Source organism: Ornithorhynchus anatinus, chromosome 18 (genome assembly GCF_004115215.2).
Source record: "Ornithorhynchus anatinus isolate Pmale09 chromosome 18, mOrnAna1.pri.v4, whole genome shotgun sequence".
In the NCBI taxonomy this organism is placed as follows: domain Eukaryota; kingdom Metazoa; phylum Chordata; class Mammalia; order Monotremata; family Ornithorhynchidae; genus Ornithorhynchus; species Ornithorhynchus anatinus.
In genome coordinates, this window is record NC_041745.1 from 16,364,842 (window position 1) to 16,387,242 (window position 22,401).

The 22,401-nt window shown below is 53.3% G+C and overlaps 1 protein-coding gene across 1 annotated transcript; it reads right to left on the reverse strand.

The window, feature by feature from the left end:
- Nucleotides 1–759: 759 nt before the first annotated feature.
- On the reverse strand, nucleotides 760–21,036 carry VAX2 (ventral anterior homeobox 2). Its single transcript, XM_039914723.1, has 4 exons — nucleotides 20,918–21,036; nucleotides 20,625–20,704; nucleotides 9,936–10,123; nucleotides 760–2,432 (listed from the first exon to the last, which is right to left on the reverse strand). Exons 1-4 carry the CDS (start codon nucleotides 21,034–21,036, stop codon nucleotides 1,968–1,970), a joined length of 852 nt encoding a protein of 283 aa, XP_039770657.1. The 3' UTR covers nucleotides 760–1,967.
- Between the last annotated feature and the right edge of the window lie 1,365 nt (nucleotides 21,037–22,401).

A 22,401-nucleotide genomic window follows, 5' to 3' on the forward strand; every position in this document is an offset into this window, starting at 1 on the left:
GTTCACCCCACACATCCGATCCGTTACCAAGACCTGCCGGTCTCACCTTTACAATATCGCCAAGATCCGCCCTTTCCTCTCCACCCAAACGGCTACCTTACTGCTACAGGCTCTCATTATATCCGGGCTAGACTACTGTGTCAGCCTTCTCTCTGATCTCCCTTCCTCCTCTCTTGGCCCACTCCAGTCTATTCTTCAGTCCACTGCCTGGCTCATCTTCCTGCACAAACGATTTGGGCATGTCACCCCCTTCTTCAACACCTCCAGTGGTTGCCTATCAACCTCCGCTCAAAACAAAAACTCCTCACTCTAGGCTTCAAGGCTCTCCATCACCTAGCCCCTTCCTACCTCTCCTCCCTTCTCTCTACCGCCTACCCTGCACACTCCGCTCCTCTGCCGCCCACCTCCTCACCGTCCCTCGGTCTCGCCTATCCCGTCGTCGACCCCTGGGCCACGGTCTCCCGCGGTCCTGGAACGCTCTCCCTCCTCACCTCAGGCAATCTAATTCTCTTCCCCTCTTCAAATCCCCTCTTAAAGCTCACCTCCTCCAAGAGGCCTTCTCATACTGAGCTCCCCCCTTTTTCCCTCTGCTCCCTCTACCTCCCCTTCACCTCTCCACAGCTAAACCCTCTTCTCCCCTCTTTCCCTCTCCTCCTCCCCCTTTCAAGAACCCAGGACTTGGAGCTCCCCAACCTTGTGTGCTATCTCCCTGCTGATCTCCCTCATTAGCCTGGAGCAACTCAAAGGCAGGGACTGGGCCATCTGCTTATAGGGTATCTCCCAAGCTCCCAGAACAGTGCTCTTCAAACAGGGTGCCCAGGCTGGGAGGGAGGGCAAAACAGATGCTTTAAGAATCCAATAAGGCATAATCTCAAAGGATGCAGCCTGGCCAGGTTAGGCTGAGAAAAAGCAGCAGCAGCAGCAGGAGAAAGGAGAAGCAACTTCCACACCAGCAGCAGCAGGTAGACCAGCAGGAGGACAGTCAGGACCAGAGATGACTCTATGAGCAGAGACTGCATGTGTACAACTCCTTCCTGTCTTTCCTGTTAGATTGGAATAGCTTCCAGGACAGGGGCTAGTCTTTTCCTGGGATTGTATTCTTCAAGAGCCAAGTGCAGTGCTCTGCACACAGTGTGGGGAGTTCAGACCTGCCACTGGGGGGATCCGTGGGGATCTGCTTGGGAGACGAGGGTGAGGTGGCATTTTTATCTTCTTTTTTAATATCTCGTAGTTCAGTCCAGGATTTAGCACAAAGCAGTGCTTAATAAACCCTGACGACAGGGATGATAACTGTCTGGTGTGGGTAGGTCTAGGGATTTGTGTGTGTGTGTGTGTGTGTGTGTGTGTGTGTGTGTGTGTTTGAGAGGGCATGTGGATACCTACATGTAAATGTATAAAGTTGTGTGTAGGTGAATGTGTATGTGTGCAATACTGACTCGAGTTTCTGCCTTGGATCAAGCCATAAGCTAAGAAAGCCAAGTGAAGGACCCCCTCCCCTTCCACCTCAGATAGCTGACCCCAGTCTAGGCTAGCCCAGTCCAGCAATCTCCACAGTCCTGGCTCCTCAAGGGATTCCCCCTAAACTCCTTCTGTGGGTCCAGGGAAGGAGGAGTGGGTGGGGAGGTGCAACTTTTAAGTTTCTGTCTTTTTATTTTTCCATGAAAGAAACACACACACACACGCACACACACACATCCACACACAAACCACGTGGACTTTGGGTTGAGAGTCTCTGAGCTTCTGGTGGCCAAGAGGGAGGGCAGAAAGAGACAGCGAGACAGAGAATGACAGAGACAGAGGGAGACAGAGATGGAAACAGAGAGAGCCAGGGGACCACAACCCCCACTTAGATCCTCTCTCTCAGTCCAGGCAGGAAGTGTGGAGCTGTGGGGAGGCAGGGGGGAAGGTCCCATGGCAGAGGGTGGGGGAAAGGTGAGGCACAGGGTGGTGAAGGGGGGGCAGTTAATTTAAGTGTTGGGTTTCTTGCTGACCAGAGCACTGTCCTTCTTGTCCAGCCGGTTATAGGGCTCGAAAGCTGAGCTGCCCAGTCCGTAGCTGCTGGGCAAATCACGGAGGGGGGCAAAGCAGAGAGGCGTCGGGTGCTGAGGAGATGCCACAGAGGCCAACGGGGATCCCTGGAGACCAAAGGAGCCCCCCACCCGTGGTGGGCTGCCTCCTCCCCCCACACCTCCAAGGCCTGGAGAGGAGGCCCCAATGGGTGCCCCGTTGCTGGTGGGGGAGGCCAGTGGGGGGGAAGCCAGGGAGAGTAGGCCGGAAGCCCCCGGCACAGCCAGAAGCCTTCCCTGCTCCAACAGTCGTAAGATATTGCAAGTGGCGAAGGACTCGGAGGCGGAGGACGGGTGCTGCTTTTCGGCGTCCCGGCTCTGATCCTTCTTCTGCTTGGTGCGGCGGTTCTGGAACCAGACCTTGACCTGGGACGGGATGCGGTACCCGAGGCAGAGAGGGGAGAAGCAGGGATGGAAAGGAAGAGGGGAAGCAGGGACAGAATGGGGGGGAGCAGGGAGAGAACAAAGGAAGGGATGGGGAAGAAAGGAGATTGGGGGGAGAGGGGAGTAGAGAGGGGTTGGAGGAAGAGGCAGAGCAGGGTAGGGGTGGGTTCGGGGAGAGAAAAAGGAGCAAGAGGGAGAAACAAAGTAGAAAGTGAGAAGCAAGAGGAGGGTCAGAAGGGAAAAGGGAGAGAGGGAAGGAGAGGAACACGTTATGTTAAACAGTCAATGGCAAACGGCCCTTCAGCTCATCTGTTCAGTCACCTCCTCCTGCCCTGGACCCCCCAATCCTACCAGCCCAGGGTCCCCAACCCTTCAGCAGTCCTGTGTGCCTGGGCCTGAAGCTGGGACACATTCTTTCTCCCCTCACACCCGCCCCCCCCATCTCTCAGTGTCTCTTTATCTCTGTGCCTTCCATCATTCCAGCCAGGTATGCCAAGGTGTTCCAGGCAGTCACCAGGGCTCCTATTAGCCCTTAGACATACACCAGCCTGAGCCTCCGGGGGCAACCGGCTAAGGATCAGCCTATGGTTCCACCTTTCTCCAGGATCACCCTCGCACTTGGTGCAAGGATTCACCTCCACTCTTTATTCAACTCTCCCTCGGTTCCACCAAGCACTTATGTTCATATCCATAATTTATTTGCTTATATTAATGACTGAATACTCCTTTAGACTGTAAGTTTATTGTGGGCTGGAAACGTGACTACCAACTCTGATATGTTATACTCTCCCAGGTGTTAGTATAGTGTTCTGCACAAAGTAAGCACTCAATAAATCTGATTGATTGATCAATTGATTGATTGATCACCTACTGACTGCACCAACTTCCCTCTCCAGCCTCCCTCTGTTCTCCAGCATCCTGTGGGTTTCTGTGTGAGTATTTGTGCTGTCTCCCCCATCAGTTATATTATACTCTCCCAAGTGCTTTGCACACAGTAAGCGCTCACTAAATACGATTGAATGAATCAGATTGACATTGAGGCTCTAGGTCTCCTTCCCCTAGTACCTAGCCCAAACTGCTCACAGAAGCTCAGCCCAGTGACAACCTTAGCAGGCTCTCAGGTTGAGTGTGAAGCAGCTCTGGAGCTTAGATAAATATAGATGCCACCAAACACTGGGATATGTGCAACCCAGGCAAGCAGGGGGCAAGGATTAGCCTGGAGGGAGATTAGCTAGAGAGGTGATGGGGCATGCCCCAGTCCTCCCTCCCCCCTCCAGTGAGCCACAGGGCCGGATGGGGACTTGGAGGTTCAGCTTTTGAGGCTGAGAGTAGCTGGAACCAGGGATTAGTCCAGAGGCTGGCACAGAGGCCTAGCATGGGGCAGATGAGGTCTGGGCACAGGTGACATGATTATTATTATTTCTAATAGAGTATATAATAACGATAAGCAAAGCCAATATCATCCAGAGGCCTAGGCGGTCCCATCCAAACCCCATTAGGTGTTTAATTCCAGATTCCAGGCCAGGTTGCAGTTGGAAGGTGAGACTATGGAGACCTGACCTGTCACGTAACTCAGAGACTGTAATCTCCACCTGAGGGTTTTATGATGATCTTGCCTCATCCAGGTTTAACTGAGAAATTAAAATCTAACAATCACTTTAAGCCCAACTCTCCTCTCCTGCATAGGAAGAGAAGAAACTGTCTTAAATTTGGGTACAATCCCCCACTTCACATGCATATACACACTTGCGCACGCACACCCACAAACACAAACACACACACGCTCCCTCTCTCACCCTCACATTTAGCCTAACTCCAAACTCTTGCATTTGTCTAGACTGTAATCTCTTTGTGGGTAGGAATCATTTCTACCAATTCTGTTGTATTGTTCCCCCCCAAGAACTGAGTACAGTGCTCTGCACAGTGCTCAACAAATACCGTGATTAATTCTGAAGAGGAAGAATTGGGGGGAATGATTGGAGGGTCTGGGGGTCAGGGGGCACTGGGGTGCAGATGAGAGGAAACCACCAAAAAGAAAATAGCTAAGATGGGGCCAGCTAAACCCCCCCACCCCTCACCCGGGTGCACTGAGGAATCCCAGAGTTCTATCATTTCTCCCATCTTTCAGGTGGGGCACCTCGGCCAAGGAAGGGGCAACAGACCCGCCAAGTTGCCCTGTGTGAAGTAGCGTGGCCTAGTGGAAAGGACAAGGTGTAGGAGTCAAAGGACCTGGGTTCTAATCCTGCCTCTGGCATTCGCTTGCTGTTTGACCTTGGGCAACTCACTTAACTTCTCTGTGCTTCAGTCACCTCATCTACAAAATGGGGATTCAATCCCGTTCTCTCTCCTTCTTAGACTGTGGGACCTAATTAGCTGGTATCTACACCAGCACTTCATACAGCATATAGTAAGCACTTTGCAAATACCACAATTATTATGATTAGGGTCGCCGCAAATTAGGATTTGCAGTCACCTGAGTTTCCAGGGGGCGGCCTCCCTGCACCCGGCCACTCCTCTGGGACCCAGGCTCCTGGGATCTGGGGCTCAGCACCCTACAGGCAAGTTTGTGTTGTGAATTCGAATTCCACACAAAGCGGCCTATTGGTGGAGGATGAACGGGAGATGGAGGTCCCCTAGGAACAGGGAGGGTGAGCCCCTCATCTGCTCTGCTTCCTTGAGCTCCCTCTTCTGGCTCTTCCTAGGCAAGGAACTCACATAAGTGCCTCCAAACCACTGGCTGATAATAATAATAATAATGATAATGGTAATAATAATTTTTCTGTTTATTAAGTTCCAAGCACTGTCCTGGGCACTAGGGTAGGTACCAGATAATCAGATCAGACAGAGTTCCTGTCCCACAGGGGGCTCTGACAGAATCAATCAATCAATGGTATTGATTAGGTGCCTATGTGTGCAGAAAACTGTACTAAACCCTGTAAAATATAACAGTGTTGGTAGACATATTCCTTGCCCACAGGGAGCTAATCTACGGTATTGGGTGCTTACTGTGTGCACAGCATTGTACTAAGCACTTGAGAGAGTACAATACAACAGAGTTGTAAATGTTTTCTCTGGCCACAAGGAACTTACAGTCCCTGCCTTCCTCCTCCCTAGGGCCAGAGTTCATGGAAGCCAAGCCCTCCCTTTCTTCATCTACAGTGTTTACTAAGGGTCTGTCTGTATTGTGCTGGGCTGGGTGCTGATCAAATTTGGCTAGGAATAGTCCCTATCTTCTAGGAGCTTACACTCTTTTTCTTTCTCTGGGCCTCAGTTTTCCCCTCTGAAACCAGAAGCATCACTTCAGAACCTGTGCCCTATTTCCAGGCTAAGGAATGTTTATTTGATTAGCTGTTTACTTTTTTTTCATATCATTTGTAACCAGGTTGATTGCCTATACTTGTCCCTGTACTCAGTGATGATGGAGACTCCTGTTGAGGATGATGAATGCCACTCCTGACACTTCGATCACTCAATCAGTCAGCCAGTGGTATTTACTGAGTGCTTACTGTGTGCGGAGTGCTGTACTAAGCACTTAGGAGAGTACAATATAGTAGAGTTGGTAAATGTGGTCCCTTTCAAAGAGTTTACAGTCTAGTATGCAGTTCATCCTAAGGCCAAAGATCTCCAGGGACTGTGACTCTGCACCTCCCTCTGTTGCCTGTTTCAGAGCAAATAATAAATATTACTACATCACTACCACTAGAGTAGCAGCATAGTGTAGTGGATAGAGCACTGGCCTAGGAGTCAGAAGATCATGTCCCTGTACTCAGTGATGATGGAGACTCCTGTTGAGGATGATGAATGCCACTCCTGACACTTCGATCACTCAATCAGTCAGCCAGTGGTATTTACTGAGTGCTTACTGTGTGCGGAGTGCTGTACTAAGCACTTAGGAGAGTACAATATAGTAGAGTTGGTAAATGTGGTCCCTTTCAAAGAGTTTACAGTCTAGTATGCAGTTCATCCTAACCTAAGGCCAAAGATCTCCAGGGACTGTGACTCTGCACCTCCCTCTGTTGCCTGTTTCAGAGCAAATAATAAATATTACTACATCACTACCACTAGAGTAGCAGCATAGTGTAGTGGATAGAGCACTGGCCTAGGAGTCAGAAGATCATGGGTTCTAATTCCGACTCTTCCACTAGTCTGCTGTGTGACCTTGGGCAAATCACTTCACTTCTCCATATCTCAGTTATCTCATCTATAAAATGGGGATTGAGACGGTGAGCCCAATATGGAACAAGGACTGTGTCCAAACCGATTTGCTTGTATCCACCCCAGCGTTTAGTATAGTGCCTTGGTACACAGTAAGCACTTAACAAATATCACAATTATTATTATATTATTAAGTAATAATAATTCCAGCCAGACACACTTCTCTGGAGGATTCGCCTTAACCCATTTCTGAGGAGTGTGAGAAGGAGGAGACCCCACCTTTGGGAGGACCCCCTCTCCTAGACCCCCCAGGCTTGTGACCCTCCCTGTTAAGCTTGGGAGGGCAGACTGGAGTCATGGGCCACCTGGGTTCCATCTGGGACAGGGCCATGGAGGTTTGAGAGGCAAGTGGGCCTGGAGGATGATCCAGAAGCACATAAGGGGGACTTCATGCACTGCAAGGGGGCTTGCAGGGAAGGTGCTCTTGGCATCAGTGACCCTCGGCTGCAGAAACAGCAGGGCGAGAAGTAGGGTAACCAAGGAGGGCCATCTCTTTACCCATCAGACTTCCCACTCTCCCACCCCTGAGGGCGGGGCCAGGAAGCGCGGGGAGCCAGGCGGCCGGCCGGGCCCAGGGGGTACCGCGCAGCTGTTCTCAAACAGTAATTACGGTAATGGGAAAGCTGGCGCGGGGCTGGAAGCGCGCATGCGCCTAACGGCGCAGCTACTCCCGGGCAGCAGGGTCGGCCGGCCACCCGGGGGCGCTCCGGCCCCTGATTCATTCATTCATTCAGTAGTCCTTATTGAGCGCTTACTATGTGCGGAGCACTGTATTAAGCACTTGGAATGTGCAATTCGGCAACAATCCCTGCCCGATAACGGGCGGGACAGACAGACAGCAAAGCAAAACAGAACAAAACAAGACAACCTCATCAAGATAAATTGAATCATGGAGATATACACCTCAATAACAAAATTAAAAGGGTAATAAATAATATATACAAATATGCACAGTGCTGGGGGAGAGGAAAGGGGAAGAGGAGAGGGCGGGGGGCGGAGGAGATGGGAAGAGGAGCAGAGGGATAGGGGGCTCAATCTGGGAAGGCCTCCTGGAGGAGGTGAGCTGAGCCCCCTGCTGAATCCCTCCTTACACACGCCGAGGCCCCGGCGAAGCGAGAGCAGGGAAGGAGCGAGGGCGAGAGGAAGAGGAAGACGGAGAGGAAGCGAGGGAAGGAGGGAGGGAGAGAGAAGGGAAGAATGGGTAGCCGCACTCTCCAAGCTGGATCCTGCCCAGGGCAAGAGTGGCGCGAGAATGGAAGGGTCAGCCATCATCTGGATCACACAATCGATGTAGACGGAGCAAAGCGGGGATTCAATTACCTAATTCAGGAGAAAAGCAGGTTTTTCATCTGAATCCCCCAAATAATTGCTTTAATCCTGGGGAACTCTGGTCTGGCGGGTATATGCACATCCGAACATACGCGCACACGCGCGCGCCCTAATGATTTATTGATGATTCATGGGTTTAAGCAATAGTTCATACCTCAGAACAATTTCCTGAATTATTCCAGTGCATTTCCTGTGCAGCGCAGAGAGGCGGCAAGCGCGGAGTGACGTGTGTGTGTGTGTGTACACGCGCGCGTGTGTGTGTGTGTGTGTCTACACGCGTGTGTACGTGTGTGTTTTCCTCTAGGAGGAGGGAGGAGGAGGGGGCGCAGAGAAGTTAAGGTACTTTCCTGAGGTCACACGGGGGCAGAAACAGGACCAGCACCCGGGTCTCCTGACTCCCGGGCCGCGGCGTTTCATTGGTTTTTTTAGTAGGGATGGTTGACAGCGAAGGGGGAGGGAAAGGAAAAACGGTACATTTGCCTCCATAAATTGAGATGGTTGTGTTTGTGAAGGGGGCGGGGAAGAAATAGTCTGAAAGTCAAAGTCGTCCAGAAGCTGGTGATTTCACGGTTTGATGGGTCAGTGTTAGATGAGGTCTGGGAATGGACTCGGCCCTCCTCTTTGTGGCCCAACCTCCCTGCCCAGTAAGGGCTTGGGACGCTCAGCAGGGCGTCAGGGGATGCTTTTCGACAACCTTGGCTGCCGCTGGTTCAGCAGAAAGGATCAGATCCCCTTCCCGGGGAGCTGTTAATGCGGCGGGGTCCCTCTTCCCCTCTCGCCGTCCTTTTGTCCTTTTGTCACCCCGCTCTCCCTCACCCACTGCAGGTGGAGATTTATCTTGCTCCAGCCTTCATGATGCTCGGGCCCCACTCGTGCCCTGCCTTCTTCCCTCCTCCGCCTTAGAGTCCCCCGGGATCCAGAGGAGGAGGAGAGGCAATGAACGAAGAAGAGGTGCGAAAATGCAGTATAACACTGTGTTCCCCCGCCCCCGCCGCCTTCTGGACTAAAGGCGGGTCCCCTCCAGCCATCTGGCCCCCCGGCCGGGAAATAGGGGTGGTCCCTGCAGACACTTCCTCACACTTGTCCCCATTGCAGTCCGAGCCGTGGCCTCATAAACTCCAAGATCCCCGCCCCCGCCCCTCCCAGGGCTTGGTTCCCACCTCGCCTCCTCCCCGCTGCTCCAGGCAAGGTCTGAGCCTGTCCAACTCACGGGGACCGGGTCGGCGTCGCCCCGGCCCCCACTTTCCCAGGGCCGGCGTGTAACCTGGGCCTTGGGGCCGGGGAGGGAGTCGGGGGCCCGGCCTCACCCAGGAGGTGCGGTCCCGGGGGCAGGTGCTGGACTGCTGCCGCTGGATAACTTGTCCAGCCCCCAGAGAGGGAGCTCAGGGGTCCTGAAGAGGGGATGCCCAGGGGTCTTGAGGTGGGGATAGGCGGGGTCCTGAGACGGGGAAACCTGGGGTCCTGAGAAGGGGACATCGAGAAGGGGACATCCGGGGTGCTGAGGCAGGACCGCCCAGAGGTCGTGACGCGAGGGCACCCAGAGGCCCTGAAGTTGGGCACCCAGGGGTCCTGAGGAGGGGACATCCGGGGTCTTGAGGCGGGAGCATCCAGATATCCTGAGGAGGGGACACCTGGGGTCTTGAGAAGGGGACATCCGGGGTGCTGAGGCAGGACCGCCCAGGGGTCATGAGGCGGGGGCACCCAGAAGCCCTGAAGTTGGGGCATGCAGGCGTCTTGAGGAGGGGATACCCAGAGGCTCTGAGGCGGGGCCGGGGGCAAGGACTTGCTGGATTCAGAGGGCCAGCAAAGGAGTTAGGAACTGAGCAGAGTCCAGGGGTCCTGACCTTTCCCTGGACGGGGAGAGGCCCTGACCCCTGCATCCTTATGCAGAGAGGAGTCATCCCCAGCCGGGCCTCCCTCCCCCGCGAGGCGCCCGCCCACCTGGGTCTCGGAGAGGTTCAGCTGCCGGGCCAGCTCGGTGCGCTCCCGCCCCACCACGTACTGGCACCGCTGGAACTCCATCTCCAGCCGGTACAGCTGCTCCGCCGTGAACGAGGTCCGTGTCCGCTTGGGCCGGTCCAGGTCCAGGCCCTTGGGCAGTACGATCTCCCGGATCGTCCCCTTGGCATCTAGGAGGTCCGCGGGAGAGAGCGGGGTGAGGAGAGGCGAGGAGGGACGGGGATGGACAGGGAGAGGCCCGGCCCTCCAGGTCGGCTCTACGGTGGCACCTTCCCAAACAGCAAAGCTCCGGCCACTGGGAGCCAGGAGGAGAAGAAAGTGGGGGGGAAAGGAAGAGGAGGTGGGGGGGGGGCAGATTTCTAAACAGCAAACAGCCACTGGGAGCCAGGAGGAAAAGAAAGCGGTGGGGAAAGGAAGAGGGGGAGGGGGAAGGAGCAGGAGGCAATGGGGAGAAGGTGGAGGAAGGTGAAAAGGAAAAGAGAAGGAAAAGGAAGAGTGGAGGAAGGCTTCGTGGAGGGGGCGGCCCCGGGCTGGACTGTTACGGACGAGAAAGGGGTTGGGGGGAGCGGTCAAGGCGTGTCCGACGTGATTATATTGTATCTACCCCACCGTTGAGCACAGTGCTTGGCAGACAGTAAGCACTTTACAAATATCAGAATAATAATAACGTCTGTCTCCTCCCGTAGACTGTGAACTCCTGTCCAGCGCTTAGAACAGTGCTCTGCACATAGTAAGCGCTTAATATCAACATTATTATTATTATTGTGCAGGGATCGTTTCTATCCACTCTGCTCCCTTTGATTCACTATTATAATTAATAATTCGTATTACTACTATTATTAATTACCAGGAAGTGCTTGTAGGCGCAAGGGAAAAAGCAAGGAGATTAAGATGGCCAGTGATTAAACTTTTGAAAAAGAAGTCATGTTTTCGGGACTTTTCGGAATGGACTAGCGCGGACGCCTGAAAGGAATGCCGATTCCAGGGGAGACAACCCGGGGTTTCTCTTCGGCGACCCCTCGGGCAACGGTTTCGTGGAGGCGGGGGTACGAGTGGTCTGGCATCTTCCCTAGGTGGCCAGTCCCACCCGAAAGGTGATTGGAGAGAGGATTTCTTTTTCTTTTTTTTTTTTGTGGTATTCGTTAAGCTCTTACTATGTGTCAAACACTGTTCTAAGAGTTGGGGTAGATAGAAGTCAGTTAGGTTGGACACAGTCCCTATCCTTCATGGGGCTCACGGTCTAAGCAGGAGGGAATAGGATTTAATCCCCATTTTACAGGTGAGAAAACTGAAGCACTGAGAAGTAAAGTGACTTGTCCAAGGTCACACAGCAAACAATTGGCTGAGACAGGAGTGCTCTTTCCACTAGGACACGTTGCTTCTCATTTCCAAAAAGGAAAAAAAAAGTTATTTCCTCTAACAACAGGTTCTGGGGCTTGAATTATCTGCACATCTGCCTCAACTCTCGTCCCACAGCAGAAACCCGCTAGGGCATGATATGAGGTCTACACTCGCTAATTATCTGGATCGCCGGTTTCTTCGAAACTCACTTTGGTCTCAATCATCCGGATAACTTAAAGGGAAAAGCCGGGGTAGGGGGGAGAGGGGCGCATTTTGGGACCGGAAACATTCGACTGGATCAGGCACCTGCACATCCACGACCCGCGAACGGTTTAGGCACCAATGATCCGGATAATTTGCGTGTGTGAATTCTGCCAAAGGAACTGTAAACTCGTTGTGGGCAGGGAATGTGCCTGTTTATTGTTATATTGTATTCTCCAAAGCCCTGAATGCTGTGTTTTGTACACAGTAAGCGCTCAATAAATAATAATAATAACGGCATGTGTTAAGCGCTGCCTACGTATAGCAAAGCTCTGTTCTAAGCGCTGGGGAGGAAACAAGGTGATCAGGTTGTCGCACGTGGGGCTCACAGTCCCATTTTACAAATAAGGTAACTGAGGCACAGAGAAGTTAAGTGACTTGCCCAAAGTCACACAGCTGACAAGCGGCGGAGGCGGGATTTGAACCCATGATCTCTGACTCCCCAGCCCGTGCTCTTTCCACGGAGCCAGGCTCCTTCTAGTGAATGAATGAATGAATGAACTAAAAACCAGGCCAAAATCCCCGAGAACCTCCGCGAAGCTCTGGGGAGTGGGGGCGACCCCGGATCCAGCGCTTAGTACAGTGCCCGGTGCTTAGTATAGTGGCTGGCACATAGTAAGCTCTTAACAAATTTTTATTATTATTATTATTGTTATCCCTACGACGGCTACGAAGCCACAAATATGCCCGGGCACTCATTCGCACGCGGGAGGCCCTGTGTTTGGAAGCAGCGTGGGTCAGTGGAAAGAGCTTGGGAGTCAGAGGTCATGGGTTCTAATCCCGCCTCCGCCGCTTGTCAGCTGTGTGACTTTGGGCAAGTCACTTCACTTCTCTGGGCTTCAGTTACCTCAGCTGGAAAATGGGGATGAAAACTGTGAGCCCCATGTGGGACGACCTGATCACCTTGTATTCCCCCCCACCCCCGGCGCTTAGAACAGTGCTTTGCACATAGTAAGCGCTTAATAAATGCCATCATTATTATTATTATTTGGACTCTCACGTCAGCTCGTTGTGGGCAGGAATGTGTCTGCTTGTTGTTCTTACTGGACTCTCTCAAGCGCTTAATATAGTGCTTTGCACTCAGTAAACGCTCAATAAATAGCATGGAATGAATTGGCTTTCGGGAAGTCGCTCGAAACGCGTCCCCTCCGGCGGGCGGACAATTCCCGTTTAGATCCAGACCCTAAGCCAGCTCGCCCACACGGGCCACTAGCGAGCGTGCCCACAAGCCCGGAATCCCACGGCCTGACCGGCGTCTGACTCATGCCCAGGTGCGAAGGGCACTGCCGGTTCCGCCCCCCTGGCACAGTCCTTCCGGGCAGACACAAAACTCACCAATACCACCCCAGAAACGGGACACGCACGCTGGTCTCCCATTCGCGATCTGCGACCTAGAGGACCCGAATACAGTATCTGCACAGGGTGCGTACGCGGGAGGACTTTCTGCACGTTGGCATTGCTTCGGCCGTGCATGCGAAGAACCCATTCTTCCGTATACCCTGAGCCCAAATCGGGAGGTGAGATGGGCCAACCGGACGGACCCGGGGATCCACGAGAACACTGGACTAGGATAATTTTGCCCAGTGGATCCTGCAGCCCAGGCTCAGCTGGGGCGGGGCAGAGAAGACAGAAGCCGATATACAAATAGAGTAAATCTCAAAGAGAAAGGGGAGTGAAATTTCTGCAATGGCACAGCGGCAAGGAAGAGACACAAGCTTGGTGGCGGCGACGGTTTGACAGCTGCTACTCCATCGCCAGACACTTAAGGGGGTGTCAGGGACCAGGTGGAGGTGAGTCTTCCCACTCAGCTAGAGCTGTGGAGCGAGATAAATGGTACACACTGGTAGGACACAATCATAACTACCCAGATCCGTATACACACACCTAGAGAGTTGGGTAGCGTTGATAACAAAACCGTCGGTTAAATGTGCTGACAGTTCAGCTTAATGAGCTCACTACTGGCAGGTGTATTTAACTAAACGTGCAAGAATGCTTGTGGTGTATGTGGTTGTACATGTGACTAATAATAATAATAATAATGTGATATTAGTTACACATTTACTTGGAGATAAGGAGTGTGCTAGGCACTAGGATAGGACCTAAATAATTGGCCAAACAATAGTCACCGTCCAACCCAAGACTCAGTTTAAGTAGGAGGGAAAGAGAAGCAGTATTACCTAGGGGAAAGAGCATGGGTCTGGGAATTAGACGACCTGGGTTCTAATCCAAACTCTGCCAATTCTGAGTCCTAGGCAGGAAATGGTCTATGTCCCAATCTGATGATCTTTTAACTACCCCAGTATTTAGTACAGTGTCTGACACATTCATTCAGTTGTATTTATTGAGGGCTTACTGTGTGCAGAGGACTGAGTAAGAATTTAACAAATACCATTAAAAGCAATAACAAAAACCCCCAAACAGGTATTTTACAGGTGAGGGAACTGAGGCACAGAGAGAGCAAGTGACTTACCCAAGGTCACATAGCAGGCAAGTGACTGAGTGAGGGGTTTGTAATCCTGTGTGTGCATATGGGAGAAGCAGCGAGGTTTCATGGAAAGAGCCCAGGCTTGGGAATTAGAGGACGTAAATTCTAATCTCTGCTGTGCCACTTTACTGCTGTGTGACCTTGGGCAAGTCGCTTAACTTCTCTGTGCCTCAGTTACCTCATCTGTAAAATGAGGATTAGACTGTGAGCCCCTCATGGGACAACCTGATTACCATGTATCTACCCCAGTGCTTAGAACAGTGCTTGGCATTTAGTAAGTGCTTAACAAGTACCATTAAAAAAAAAAGCATTTCCATGTGACTGTATATGTGTGTGTCAATGTGACTGAGTGATGCGGCTGTATGTATATATGACTGGCTGTGATATAAATATGTGCACATATTTAGGGGTATAACTATGTTTAAGTGCTTAACATATACCAACAGTATTATTATTATTATACATATAATGTGATAGTGTGATGTGATCATGTGTATATATAGAGGTATGTTTGAGTTGATGAACATGACAATGTAACTCTGTGTGTGCGTGTGTGTGTGTATGTGTGTGTGTGTGTTTTCTGGTCCTGGCTCCGCCGCTTGTCTGCTGTGTGACCTTGGATGGATCAGTTCACTTCAGTGCCTCAGTTTCCTAATCTGTGGGCCGGGGATCGAGACTGTGAGTCCCATGTGAGACAGGGACTGTGTCCAACCCGATTTGCTTGTATTCACCCCTGCGCTTAGTACAGTACCTGGCACAGAGTAAATTCTTAAATATCAGAATTATTATTATTATATGTTTACATGTATATGCCACTGTGTATATGATTATATGAATACTCGTGTAGGTGATTTAGTGTAGGCAAGAATAGGTGTGCATCTACATGACTATGTGTTCATGCAATCGTATTTATTGAACGCTTACTGTGTGTAAAGTACTGTTACCGATTTGTACATTCCAAGCGCTTAGTATAGTGCTCTGCACAGAGAAAGCGCTCAATAAATACTATTGAATGAAGTACTGTACTATATACTACATACTGTAAACTTGGGTGAATACAATATAATAATAGACACATGTCCTGCTCACATCAAGCTTACAGTCTATAGAATGAGCTTACAGTCTAGCATGTATGAGTGTATGTATATAAGTGAGTACATGTATATGATAATGCATGTGAATGTGTACATGGGTAAGTGTGGATATGTATGCAAGTTTCTGTGAGTGCGCATGTGGGTTCGTGAATGCTTAGGCATGTGTGTAAGTGAAATGGAATCTTCAGAGGAGTCTCCTTGGCTCAGCAGCCCCCAACTCAAAACCTGAGCATTCAGGCTCCCATTTTCTAGAGAGGTCTCATCGAGGAGGGGGCAGAGGGTAGGGGTAGGGGGAAGGATGGAGGGAGATAAGAGAAAGACCAAGTGACTTCCGTCTCCCCTCCGCCTCTCCAGGGTTTGGTAGTGGGATGCTGAGGACAGCCATGAAATTGCTGGGTCCGCCAGTGGCCGCGGGAGTGAAGGGGCTAGGGGTGATTTTGTGCTCAGTCCCTCCCTGCTTCTGTATAATCTGTGGGCCTCGTGGGGGCGGGGAGAGAGTAGACACCCAGGGCATTGACTTCAGTCAGGATGGGATAGGAAGATTGGAGTGGTGCGGGGGGAGCGGGGGAGCAGGGGAGCACCCGGAAGAATAGGAATGATAAAAATAAAATCCTCACTGGGGATGAGACCCCATTTCACAAGGTGAACCGGGGTAGGGAGTTTGAAGCTGGTGGAGGAAAGAGGGAAGGTTGAGGCGGGGGGAACCTTGGGGATAGGGTCTGGGCATCCATAGCCTACACTGAAACTGCTGTAGTCCCAGGAAAAGCGCATCCCCTACCTTGTGCAAGGCTCCCTCCATTATCAAACCGTCCTAGACCCGAGTCAGGCCTCTGCTAATTTTCTGGTCGTTCAGTCACTTTTTGATTTTAACACGGAGCACACACACCCCTACGATCCAGACTGGAAAACAAACAATTAAAAAACCGAGAAATATAGAAAGGGACCGGTATGGAGCTCAAGTTCTGGCAAACGGTCAATTTGGGTTCATTTTTAAATATAGGAGCCTTCTCCCTTCCCCTCTTATGGACGTGTGTGTGTGAGAATGTGGACCACCATTTTGTTCCGGTAGTGGGGGAGATGCAGCAAAATGGTGGACCCTTCAATTCCACGGTGTGCCCCCTCTCCCCCCTCCCGATTCCCCACTGCCCATTCTGGCTTCGATTTGGTCAGGTGATGGGGGGCGAGGGTCATGAGGGTCAGCCCCCTCCCTAGGAACCTGTACGTACACAGCTATTCTGGAGGGGTCCGGTGCAGACTTTGAGTTCCAACTCCACTCCCAACGAGTTTGCAAATTCAGGGTCTGGACCCTCGGCTCCTTCCCGCCCCTGCCCCACCCCATCCGCACCATTCTAATCTGCTCGGGGACAAGGGGCGGCAGTGAGGAGGGGTTACAGCAGGCAGCCAGGTCTGGCAGATGGTGGACAGGCTGAACTCCCCCCCGTGCCATACAGGAAGAGGTGGCTTGTGCTGGCTGGCTCTGGCTTCTGCTCTGTTAACAGCCCCCTTCCCCCCCCCTTGCAGAATCCCCCCTCTCTGAACCCCCCACCTGTCAGTCAGATTTCCTGGCCTGTAGGTAACTGCTCTTTCTCTTGATGGTCCCCAGCAAATCCCTGCCCTTTGGGCAGCTCCCTGCTCATACTGGTGCCTTCTCTAACAGCCTAGCTCCGGGTGATCGCATCTCCTCCCCCAGATTGGGAAAAGGCAGAGGGAGGGTCCCCCAGACCAGGGCCTCCTCCCCACCCACCCACGCACCCACTGCCTCAGCTCTGCCGGATTTCAGGACAGTGAAAGTCCCAATGGCGTCCACCAGGGAAGAAGAAGCCGTAAAGCAGAATCTTTTCCCTGGGAAGCTCCAGAGAAGGCGGGGTGGAGAGGGAGGAGCAGGACAGAGGAAGCTTGTTGGTTGTACTACAACCGGGTTACATAAATGGCCGAAAGGGAAAACGACATGATCTCGTTCATATTAAATATCTAGGTTTTCTAGGCCCGTGATTAAATAAAAGCGGTTGAAAACATCTGGGGGCATTGGTTACCTGATAGGATACCCCACTCTACACAGCCACCTGCATACACAACCACCCACCCACACACACAGTATATTTAGGCACCCGCATGAATTCGCATTGGAGACGCACACGGCCTGACATACAGAGGCTACGTCCTAGTTGTGCCTCTTCATATCTATGCATCATTTCAAAAATACCTTGCACAAGAGACCCTTAAAGGCACCCAACCCAGGAAACACAAGCACCCACGAAGGCACACACTCAACTGGATGCATGTAAACTCCCATCTCATCGAGAAAGAACATGTTTATCTATGTGCACAATCTGCAGACATGCACATATTCACATGACTAGGCAAACACATCTGAGCATGCCTGCATGCATGTATGTGTGTGTTCATTCATTCATTTAATCATATTTATTGAGTGCTTACCATTTGCAGAATGCTATATTAAGCGCTTGGGACAATACAACAGTAAACAGACACGTGTGTATGTTTTTTGGGAAAATTAATTATGTTTACTTCTCTGTGGGAAACAGAATAAATGTTTTTATGTAAACTTGTCCAGACCCAGCATGTTCACGCACATACACACACTCATTTGTGTCAAAAAAATCTAGAGCTGTGTTGTTCTCTCATAGTCTCCCACTTGGATAAAACACTGGGGAAAGAGAGACTTTCCAGAGGAAAAGAGGATTTTTTTCCAAGCACTACTCCCCATATCCTCTAGACCCACCGGCAGGCCCCCGGAGCCCCACCCCGTCGCTGTCTTTTGCAGAATCTAGAAGTTGGGGTGGGGCGGGGAGGAGGAAAGGGGTGCATGGTGGGGAATGATTTTCATGTTTTTCAAAATGAAATCGGTGGGTGCTTGTGTAGAAAGCACCACTCTGCAAAGGGACTACTAAAGCAACACACAAACACACACGTACACGTACCTCATATTGTTATACACCATGCAAATATCCTCCACACTGCCTCTCTCCCCTCCAGCCGGGGTCTCAGAAATACCCGTGGGATATTGCCTCCTTCTCGGGCCCTTGATCCTGCCTTCCTGGAGTTTGTCTGGGTGGAGCCCATCCACGCACCACCATGGCTTATTTTCTATATCGAGGTTACGGGTATTATTTTGCTCTAAGATCCGTTCCCTTGCCACTCCCATCACCTCCCGAAAGTGGGTCCCCCAACCCTACCGCCCTCCGCCAAGCCTCCCCTCCAAACATTACACACACACACAACCCCCTCGCCCCCAAACCCCACCCTGAATCCACTATATCCATCGTTTGCATCTTCGGAAGGGATCTAAAGGAAACGGGAGCCACCGAGGCGTGATGCGACAAGACTAGAGGACTTTTTTTGAGAGGGGAGGAGGGAGATCAGGGAAGAATGAGAAAAGCAGAGAAAGGAAGTGATGAGAGAGGGAGAAACAGAAATAGAGAAAGAAAGAGCCAGAGAGAAAGACGGCCCGACAAAATAAAGAGCAGAAGCATATTATGGTCCCTGGGACTCTTTTTCGAATTGCCCAGTTGAAGTTTTCCTCTCTTTTCTGTTTTCCCAGAAAGGGGGTTTCTCGGGTTGCGTTCAGAGCGAAAAGGTTGAACCGTTTTCCTCTAAAGAGTGTTTCAACTCAGGCTGAGCTAGGACTGGACCCCAGTAAGCTCAGTTTCCCCGCAACCTCCTACACCAAAGATTTTCCTACCGGGGGGTAGGAGACTTTCCCATCCTCCCCAAGCCCGCAGACCCCCGCCCCCCACCCCCCTTATCCAGCCGGGGAAGCCCACAGGTCGGCGGCGGAGCCTTGGGACAGGGGAAAGGACGGACCGAGGGACAGATGGAGAGATGCGAAGGGGGCAAGGGCAGGGGCAGGGGTACCTAGACAGGGAGTGGGAGAAGGAAGAGAGAAAAAGGGGGCATGGAGGCCAGGGCAGAAGAGTCGAGAAAGAGAGGAACGGGGAGAAAGAGAAATAGAGATGGGGAGACACAGACATTTAGGAGAGATCGGGAGGACTACGGGCAGCAGGGAGCGAGGGGAGGGAGGAAAGAGCTGGAGGAGGAGAAGGGAGAGGAGGAAGAGGAGGAGGAGGAGGAGAAGGAGGAGATGATGGGGAGACCTGTTCCCGAACTCAGCGCAGCAATGCCTGGACCCTGGACGCGGAGGGCCGAGAGGGACCGAAGCAGGAGATGAGACGGAAGGGGCCTGGACAGGGTTGGGGTAGGGAGGGGAAGATTTTTTTTCTTCTGCAATTACAGCAGCTGCCCCCACAAAACACACTTCCTCCCCACGTCCCGAAAATCCCCTGCTGATGCTCGAGTGACGCCTTTCTTCTGCGACAGGCTGTGCTGGCGAGTGAGGGGGTTTCTGCCCTTACCACAATAGAAAGGGGAAGACCCCAGGGACCCCCGCCTTCCGCCCACGAGTGGAGCGGGCCATCCTGAATGTGAGGGATGAGGGGGTGCCCGAGAGGGGAGAGGAGGCAGGGAAACCCCTAAAGCTCAGTCCTTTCTGTCCTCCCTCCGGCTCCCCGAAATGCACGGGTTCAGTGAAGGAGATCCAGCAGCGACGCCCTCGTCCCGGCCTAGAGGAGTTGAGAGGCCTCCAGACCCCCCAAATCCGACCATTCTGGACCCCACTATCCCAGGAGAGTGCAGAGAGTGGGAGAGGGCAGCCTTGGAGGTGGATAGCGTATGGTTGTGGGTTTCGGGGTTTGGAGGGCAGTTTAGAGTGGAGGAGGAGGTTATAAGGTTATAGGGTTGGGAGCCTGTAGGTTTGAGGGGTGTTACAGGACTGGGCCAAGGTTATGGGGGTGGAGGTTTTCGGGAGGTTACCAAGAGAGGGGAGATTTGGAAGATCCAACGAGGTCTGGGCGGTGGTTGCGGGGTTAACGTCAAGAGTGAGTTAGGGGTACAGAGGCGGGGCTGCGGGACCGGTAGGAGGTTTTAGGGGTGCATGCGAGGTCATGGGGGGGAGCGAAGATTGGGGATATGTGCCCTGAGAGAAGGTTGTGGTGGGGGTGGTTATGTGGGGTTATAGGGTTGGGAGATGAGCGAATTTGCAGGAAGGATGAGGGTTTGGGTGGGTTTGGGAGATTGCGGGTTATAGGGCTATCGGAGGGTTGGGGCTGATGGAGCCTGGACGGGAGGTTGCGGGGTTACAGGGTTGAAGGAGGGTTTCATTCATTCAGTAGTATTTATTGAGCGCTTACTATGTGCAGAGCACTGCACTAAGCTCTAGGAATGTACAATTCGGCAACAGATAGAGACAATCCCTGCCCAATAACGGGCTCACAGTGGCCGACAGAGATGGGGCGGCCCGGCTGCGGGGCTACAAGCTGGAGGAGGGTTTGGGGGCGGTCGGGGCGGGTTGGGGGGGGCTGCCGCAGGGTTTGAGGATCGGCGGAGGGTCGGTCCCGCGCTCCGGCGGATCCGGCGAGGGGTGGGGGTGGGGGGCGTCCGGGCTTGGAAGGCCCCAGTTTGCTCCCTCCTTACCTCGCACCAAGATCCGCCGGCAGTAATCCGCCTCGCCTCCCCCGGCCTGGCCGTCGCCGCCGCCCGCCGCGGGTCCGGGGCTGTCCGCCGAGGTCCCGGCGAGGTCCTTGAAAGGGGGGCCCTCGCCTCCCCCTCCTCCCTGTTCTCCTCCTCTTCCTCCTCCCCCTCCTTCTCTTCCTCCTCCCGCTCCTCTTCCTCCCCTTGCTGCTGCTTCTCCTCCTCCATCGCCTCCTCCTCCTCCTCCTCCTCCTCGTCCTCCCGCCGCACGGCGAGGGGATCTGTCCGGGTCCGGCCGGCTGTCCTGCTGTCCGGCCGGCCCCGGGGCCCCGGGCTGCACCGGGCTGCTTCCATCCTCGGCTCCTCCATCGCCCATGCCGCCCGCCGCCCCCGCCGCCGCCGCCGGATCCAGCATCGAGCGAGAAGGAGATTCCCCCCCCCCCGCCCCCCTCTCCCGTCCCCCTCCCCCCACGCCCACCCCAGGACCTCCCCCTCCCCCCTCTCCCCTCCTCCCTCCTCCGCGTCTCCCTTCAGACCCGGCCGGGGCTCAGCAGCCTTCCGGGCCCCTTGGGGGACTCAGGGTCGGGGGTCACCGAGGGGACGCCCCATGGCCCGGGGCCAGGGCTGCTTGCTTTACCCGAGGATTCAAGGGGGGTGTGGGATGTCAGGGAAAGCGTGTGTGTGTGTGTGTGTGTGTGTGTGTGGGCACGCGGGAGAAAATACCCTCCACACACACACCCCCACCCGAGAAGGGGGGCAGTCCTTCTGGAGAGGAGTGGTCGAAGATGCAAGAAAATAAGCGGAGGGGGAGGAGGGAGAGGATGTAAACTGCAATCAAATCAAACATCCCCAACTTCGCGAGCCTACTTCGACTCCAACTTCGCACCCAGAAGGTGCCCCGTCTTCTCCCCGCCAACCCCCTCCGGGCCCCCGCTCCCCAGACCACCGCCCCGAGGACATCGGGGTCCTTGCCCCTCCCGTCCATCTCTCCCGATCCGGTCCCAAAGGGGCCGGTCTCAGCTCTCCGGGCGGTCTTGGATGAACCTGGAGACCAGGGCCGGGGAACGGAGGGGAGGAGGGGAGGGCTTGAAGAGCGGGGTGAAAGATTTTGGGGGTGCTCTTTTTCTTCTTCTCTTCGCCAAGAGAAGGTGCAGAGAAGAGCCCCGGAAAGAAGGTTGGTGACGGCAGGAGGGGAGGGGCGACTTTAAATTCTAAGGCCCCCTTCCCTCCACCCCCCTATCCGACTGAAAGCCTGAGATAGAGAGAGACACAGAGAGAGGGAAAACTCATATAATCAGACGCTTGTCTGTTTAGACTCTTTCCCCACCTCGGAGATCCCGCTCTCCAGGAGAAAGGGAGATGCTGGCCATCGGAGACACAGAAGCGCCTTAAAATCGACGGCTTCCCGGCGACCCCCCGGGCATCTCGACCCGCTCTCTCCCCCTCTGCCCCTCGTTCTGTCGGTTTGGTAAACAAAGGCAACGTCTATGCGGGCTGCTCAATTATCTGGGGAGCTGGATCGATGCAGGCAGTCTGAAGTATTCAAATCACAGCAACGGCAGCAACGCCAACCACCGGCCCCCTCTCCCCCGCCACTCCGGTGCAGTGGGCCGGGATTTGGGAATTTTTTTTTCATTCGGGAGGGAAAGCCGGGGACAGAGGAATCGAGGGAGACGAGGAACTGGCCTCGCCTTTCCGCCCCAAGACCCCACCCGACTCCCTGCGACCCCGGCCCCTTGTTCAGTGGAGAGGGTGGGAAAGAAAGAGCAGAGGTCCGGTA

Excerpts from the sequence above, each read along its gene's own strand:
- VAX2 (XM_039914723.1), bottom strand. The coding sequence starts at position 21,036 with ATGCTGGATCCGGCGGCGGCGGCGGGGGCGGCGGGCGGCATGGGCGAT. Across the intron at positions 10,124-20,624 it reads CCGGCGGATCTTGGTGCGAG|ATGCCAAGGGGACGATCCGG; the intron begins GTAAGGAGGGAG and ends CGGACCTCCTAG. Across the intron at positions 2,433-9,935 it reads TGAACCTCTCCGAGACCCAG|GTCAAGGTCTGGTTCCAGAA; the intron begins GTGGGCGGGCGC and ends ATCCCGTCCCAG.